This window comes from Halyomorpha halys, unplaced genomic scaffold (genome assembly GCF_000696795.3).
Source record: "Halyomorpha halys isolate HHAL.00 unplaced genomic scaffold, Hhal_1.1 Scaffold19.1, whole genome shotgun sequence".
Lineage (NCBI taxonomy): Eukaryota > Metazoa > Arthropoda > Insecta > Hemiptera > Pentatomidae > Halyomorpha > Halyomorpha halys.
The window spans coordinates 160,991-168,330 of NW_027115129.1; the positions used below are offsets into that span (position 1 = coordinate 160,991).

Below are 7,340 nucleotides of genomic sequence, written 5' to 3' on the forward strand. Positions count from 1 at the left end.
ATATATATTATCCACGGGCAACTATCTTCTCATCATTATAAATAGATAAGTTAAGCTAATGAACGGATATATATTATCCACGGGCAACTATCTTCTCATCATTATAAATAGATAAGTTAAGCTAATGAACGGATAATCTAAATTTTGATTTAAATGTTTTAATTTTATTATTAGAATGTAAGGGACATGGAGCTTACGGCATAGGTCCCAGAGTGCCCAGTTCGGAACGTTGTGGGTTCGATTCCCACCTGTGGCAGTTAATATTTATTTTTTGGCAATCTCAAGAAATGAATCTTGACACTCCCAGCTTGGTCAGTATGAGGCGATAACTTCAAAGTAACCGCCAGGGATTGGCAAAAAGGACCAGTAGGCCCACTTGCCCGAATAGTGTCCTCACCGGATATCAATACCAAATACCAATTGTTATAATATAAAAGGCAGGTTTTAATAATGTTGGAAAAAAAGCTGTGATATGTCATTAAATATTGTTTGAAATTTTTTTAAAATATTCAACATTCGTATAATATGAAGGATATAATATAACAAGCATATAAAATGAAGGATTAAGTATTGGAAGTTTATTAGTTGATTGTTTAGAATTGGTCTCCAACCATCCAGTCGAACCATAACTTATATTTTTGTTTATATTAGCAAAAAAAAATTTCCTACCAGACTTAAGGTCAAACCAAGAGTTAAAGAATACAATGACTTAATCTTCTCTTTTACTGTTAGAGAGGAATAATTGAGAATATCCTTCAAAAATAAATTGTATATAAAATGCTACCTGATTCGCAGCCCTGTGGTTGATGCTGGAGTTGGCATTAGCCCAAAAACAGATAGCCATACAGATGAGGAGTGCCCCAGAAGCTAGGCAGGTGTAGCCGATGAACTTGATGGGGTCAGAGTTGTTGCTGTCGTTCATCCCGAGCCAGTTGAAGAGGGCACCAACGCAGAGCAACGTCATGCCATACCTGTAGGCACGCTGCCTCTCGCCTCCCACCATTCTCGGCTCGTCTCTTATAGTTTCAACGCTGTCAAAGATACAACAAAAATTAATATTTTATAATTCTTCAACATATTTAAAACTTAAAGACAATCAATAAATTAGTGTTGGATAACTGCATCATTATATCATACCAATAGCTTTAAAATAAATTCAGAAACACAAGTTAAAATCTCATATTTTATATCATTGTTTTCAAACATATTGGAAGATTGTTGATTCACCGTGTGTGTGTTGATATATAAAAGGAAGATGGTCTGTGTCGTCAAAATAATTCAAGTAGTAAATAAACCATTTATTGTGAGCAAACATTTCGCTCTACTTTGCAGGGCTAAAAAAGGCTTTTTATTTTTATTTCCCCAATTTTCCGTCTTTTAGTGTGTACTGTATTTTTATATTTATATCTTTTTTATATTTATATTTTTTATATGGTTTTTATTTGTTCTTATTTCCATTTTCATTAATTATCTAATACTTTTTTTGTAATTCTTATTTATTTATACTTTTTGCTGTACATCTTATTTATATTTTGTTCACTTTTATATAAATTTTCACATATTTTAAATAATTTTTAGCCATAACTTAGTTTACTTTTATTTCATGTAATTCATTTTCTTACTTTGTTATGTTATTTGTATCTTTCTTAGCCCTGCAAAGTGGGCCAAAATGATGACTCACAATAAATATTTTAATTGCTATTTGAGTTATTTTGAATGCATCTGGAACATCTCTAAGTAGAGTGTTGTAATTGGGTTAAATTTACAATTCTCTGTTTTCTAGGATTATCTTTGTAAGAACCCCCTCAGTAAAAGAAATGATGAATCTGGTTCAAAGATATAGTTTATTGAACTTTGTACCGAAGTTTTAAATTACTCATTTCCCATGGAAACTTGTTCAGTTTAGTTTTATTATTCTTTCAAATAATTTGATATCTCTACATCTCTTGGAACATTCTAAATAATTATTTGACGGATAATTTAATTTTCAATAAGTATGAACTAAAAAAATGAATAATGATGTACTGATAGTTGACGGTAGATATTATATGAGAAAATGGTTGGAGATGTAGTTGATTAAGAACACAAATAAGTAAAAATTTATTTAATTAAGATTTCAGTCCTTGTGCTTGAGACTAGCATGTGACCCCGATGAAGGTCTGAAATTCTGGCCAAAACATAGGCATTAATTAAATATTTTTTTACTTATTTGAGTACTTCACGTCTTTGAAGTGCCATTTATTTTATAAATATTGGCTATTCGGCAGTCTTTTTTTCAATTTACTCAATGAAATGATTTTCCTCTAATAACTGGATTTCAAATGTTATTCCTTCAACTAGAAATGCACAGACTGTCACTTTTACATTGATATATCTCAGTTGTTTTATTTCTTTATTTATTTTTTAACGAACAACCAAACCATCTTCCTATAGTGAAATGATGATTGATAATTTTTTTAAGAAACTGAGACAAGCATAGAAAAATTATGATTCACTAGAGTTACCAACTTTGAAAAAATATTGTGTATAAAGAAAGCCAACCAAGATTAAATATAAACTTATAAAAGTTCTATGTCTTCTACTCTTTAACTATTATATTTATTTATAAATTGATTTATGCTTAAAATCTTTCCATTCGAAATGAAAATTAGGATTATGACTAATGAGAATTAGTATTTGCTTAAAAAAAAAGTTTAACATTCAATAAATTGATAATGTTTTCACTTCTATGGGAGCAACTGTTCCCTCCTGCCCTCCTCTGGGTACACTCATGCATAGATTACACTAGGGGTATTCATGATCTTTAGTTTGACATGTTAAAGCGTGTTAAATGGAAAAAAATTGCCTTCTTTTGCCATGGTAAAACGAAATAACATGTAACATGGCTGAGAGTCTGTTACTTGTGGTCTGTTAAATGGAGAATGACCTCACACAATAGACCAATTGAGCTCGCCACCATTTTTGTTTGTTGTGACAGGTTAGTTCTTTCGTGTCTGTGCTCGTTATTATTTCATACCCCTGTTATTAAATCACAATGGATAATTTTAATAATACAACGGAAATAAAAACAGAAGAGGTTTCAAAGTATTAGCAGACCGCCTTGTGTTGGATAGGGAGCGATTTGAATTTGAAAAGGAAAGGATTGCGGAGGAGCTGAAGCTTCGTAAAATCAAAATAAAAAAAAAAATTGAATTAAAAAAATTAAAACTAGAGCTTTTAAAGAAGTCCGATTGACAATTGAACTTAAAAATATTTATAATTATGTATGCATTCTTAATTATGTATATATTATTATTTATGTATCATTAATTAAAGATAGCAATTATACTTTATAAAAAGTGGAAATCATTTAAGGCCTCAGCAGCCCCTCTCTCCCTCAAATAGATAAAAGCTTTTTATTTTTGTTCATGACTGATTTCATGTCAAATCAACACATTTCAAATACTTTTTTACCTCATTATCTCATAATCTAATAAAATTTGACATTAAAGTAGTTTCCATAAAGCTTCCTGGCACCTAAGAGGAACATCCAAGTTTTATTAAATCATGTTCATCAGTTTTGAAATTATAGCTCTATTGCTTTCTAATTGTTTATGGCAAGTTTTTCAAATACAAATAGCTCCACTCATGATTAAGGTAGAAACATGGGAGGAGTGACATTTTGTAGCTATTTAAATTAACTTTTACCTGACATGTAACATGCTATATATGCTTGTTAGAAAATTTTTCAAAGAATTTACTGAAAATAAGTGATTTTATTCTTAAACAATACATAAGGTTTGAAGATAGGAGGATAATGGGCTCATTAATACAATAAATATAAAAAAGTGGGTTATAGACAAAATAACAACTTTTATTAGATATCATTTTTCTTAGAACATAATAATTTTATTCAAAGATACACATTAAAATATTGAAAATTAGTAACAACCTAAACTCAAAAACTTTCAATACAGTTGTCAATTAGCTCATCTTCAATCTCTTCCTCACAAGTTTGAAGATCAATAAGACACTCATAAACTAAACTTTCACTTTTAACTCACTCTAGGCATGTTGTAATAAATTGTTTAAATCCAAACTGAAATTTAAATCAAATTCGAAGTAAACAATAACATGAGGCTCTGGAAGAAAAGGTTATAAACATAAAGGCTTGTAAAACAAGTTGCTGAGAAAATCCGCTAGGAGCTCTTATGCATTTAACGTTTAACATGACTTCAAATAGGGCTGCTCACAATCCTATAGTTATAACATTTAACATTTTAAAACATTTATTAAATAAATCAAAACTTGTATCCTTTTTTGTCTCAACACTTTGTATTTCAACAGTCCAACGTTTCGGCCATTTTAGCCATCCTCAATAACATCTTCAATTATAAATTCTTCCTCACATTAAATTTAGAATTACTTTTGCAGGCTATTCTGCCCAGGTCATTCATTAATTGTAAGTTAAAAACCTATTTTTTAAAATCATAAATATCTAATTCTTCTTATATTAAAATTATCCACACAAAATCACTACCATATACACAAACCATTGTAAAACATTTTACATCTAACACAACATCATGAATACCCCTACTGTAATCTCTATAGTAACTAATAGAAACTAATAATTAAAATTGCCATGGCAACGGGTCTTATTCATGAATGAACCATTGATAATTAAATATCGTATCCATGACTATTTTTGCTATTAGTTTTAAATATTGCTAATGTTTACCCAATTCTGGTCTTAGGATACTTGAGACAACCCTACCAGCTTAAGGACATACTGTTAAAGTATTAGTTTATCTGAGAATCACAATAAACAATGTAACCCCTATATTAAAAACTATCTTTGGAGTACGTCCAATTGAAAATAAAATTAACACTTAGTTCGTTCTCAAGTGTAAAATTGATATTTGTTAGTTCGTTCTTTATGCACTGCCATACCGTTCATCCCATTGTCATGAGTTTTTTGCTAAATGTTCAGGAATTTCCTAGGAAGGTTATAGGATATTCCCAGTAAGGTTATAGGCTGTTCAGATTTTTTCGGTTAAAAAAATTATTAACTAAACTAAGCATTTTCGGCGCGTAGTTCAAAAAGTGTAAATTTTTTTAATGGTTGTTATCGCCTTGTCTCTTTCGGAAGAAAAATATATTACTGTTTCTTTTAAATATTTTGTTTTTACTCACTAAAAATTAAAAAACATTATGAGGATTTCAGTAAAGCAGGTCAACAAAACTCTTTTTGAAAAAGGTAAATCGTATTCTGGTGTCTTTTGAAACCGTCAAATGCCTTTTTTTCAAATAAATTCAAAATTATTAATATTGAAGCATAGTGAGAGTTATTATATAAAAAAGCTATTCATATTTTATGTAGTGTATATGATAGATGATAATAAATCGGACCAGTATTAACAATTATACTGCGAAGTTAGCTGTTACCATTTATGTTACTATAGTTATAATCTTATCAGTTCACGTATATATTAATTGATATAAAAGTTACAATAGTAAACGGTTCATGAAATTCCACTCTCAGCAGTGACTTACAACTTGGGGAATTTAACCTCATCCTGAAGACTGAAGCCCAGGCTGCTACAGGACATTCTGTTATAAACTCTATATTTATCTATTTCTATTATTATCATTTATTTTCTATTGTTTAATTTACTTTTTTCTCTTCGTATTTTTCTTAATTTTTTTTTTTATAAGTCAATTATTTGTTTTATTAAATCTATAAATGCTTTTATTGTTAACTATTCATTTTCTCTCTTCTTAAGAATTATTATTTTTATCAATTTATTTTTTTATATGTATATTTTATAATTCATCGTTATTATTCACAATGACTGAATGTTTATAGCATTGTATATAGTTAGGGGTGTTTTTGCACGAGACTATACCCCTCCACCCCACTACAGCCAATCGTAAAACAAAAATATAACTGTTATAGTAACCATATAAGGCCAGGTACTATACTAAAACTTCAATAATGGTCAATTAATGTATATAAATCCTCAAATATAATAATAGCGAAGCATTGCCAGGTCTGCTAGTGGTTTTTAAACTTTTGTCAATTTGGCTCATTTTGTTTTGTTAATTGCTCTACGAAATGATTTTCTACTAATAACCGAATTCTAAATAATATTTCTTAAATTGAGAAAGTCCGAACTGTCACTTTTACATCGATATAACTCTAATTTAATTAGTTGTTAGCCAAACCTCAATCGAGATCGCACGAGGTAGTCCATCTTGTGTGGCCCGCCCGAAGAACCTGCTTCAGTGCACCACCTGATCGGAACTGAACCCACTGTAGGTACCTGCCAATGGAACCTTCTCAGGTATTTGGAGGACTTCAGCGTGGGTAAAAGTTCTCCGAAAAGTGGGGATCGAGCAGGTAGAATTTGCTCTGACAACGGCCTTTGTTAAAAAAATATCTCTTTTTATTTATTTTTTCCCCTGTCATTCAGAATTTGCTTCTGAGCCTTATTTTTAATTTTTTTTTTAAATGTAGGTGGTGAAATATTTATTTAAATAAAAAACTAATATTAACTATATTTATCTGATGCTAGATCTAAGATTACAAAACAGGTTGCCCTGAAAATCCACTAGGGACCCCGCTGTATTTAATGCTTGATCTAAACTTCAACTTAAACTTTGACTCTTGCCGCAACTTCAACGACTTGGGCAATGCTTGGTAAAGAAAGGAAGCAACAAACATCGGTATTCACACGCTTGTTTTGTTTTTTTAAAAATTTGTTCGGCTATTTCACTCAATTTATTCTATTTCCATTATAAAGATAGTAGAAATAAAACGGAACGTAAACATCAGCAATTTAATTAACAGATTAAAATTTATATTAATAGTAATACATAACCTATATTATATTCAACCTTCCATCAATAAATTTTATCAGAAACTTTTTAATTTAATTACCTAGACATATAATAGGGGTATTCATGATATTGTGTTAAATCAAATTCCATTTAGTTTTAGTTTTCTTTTGACCGCACTCCTGACCACTTCCTTCATGATTTGGAATAATACGGCCAATTATTTATACATATGATTTAATGGTGTTTTATTTGCTAACCCATAACTATTTCGCTAGGATTCACCATTTAGAAGTCATGAGCGAAAATTACAAAAAACTACCTTATTGGTAATTTTACTAGATTAATTAATTAATTATTAAAAGTTTTAGAGCAGTAAAAAAATGATTCTCCTTTATTTATAATCTTAATATTTTCTTGAGACTGGTAATTCTTTAATAAATAACTCAGAATGCTATCCAATTATAGTCTCAAAACTTTATTTCTTTTGGAAGATTATTGATTGACCGTGTGTGAAGATG

At 29.8% G+C, this 7,340-nt stretch overlaps 1 protein-coding gene across 10 annotated transcripts in view; it reads right to left on the reverse strand.

Moving 5' to 3' along the window:
- Positions 1–7,340, reverse strand: part of LOC106681193 (uncharacterized) — a 307,220-nt gene that overhangs the window by 5,732 nt on the left and 294,148 nt on the right. For 9 of the 10 annotated variants that reach the window (XM_014421403.2, XM_014421396.2, XM_014421425.3 and 6 more), the window contains one exon: positions 785–1,031. In XM_014421403.2, the coding sequence (XP_014276889.1) occupies positions 785–1,031 (247 nt within the window). Of the gene's footprint in view, positions 1–784; positions 1,032–6,207; positions 6,393–7,340 lie in introns of those variants that run through there. The other variant, XM_014421417.2, reaches the window with a different exon arrangement.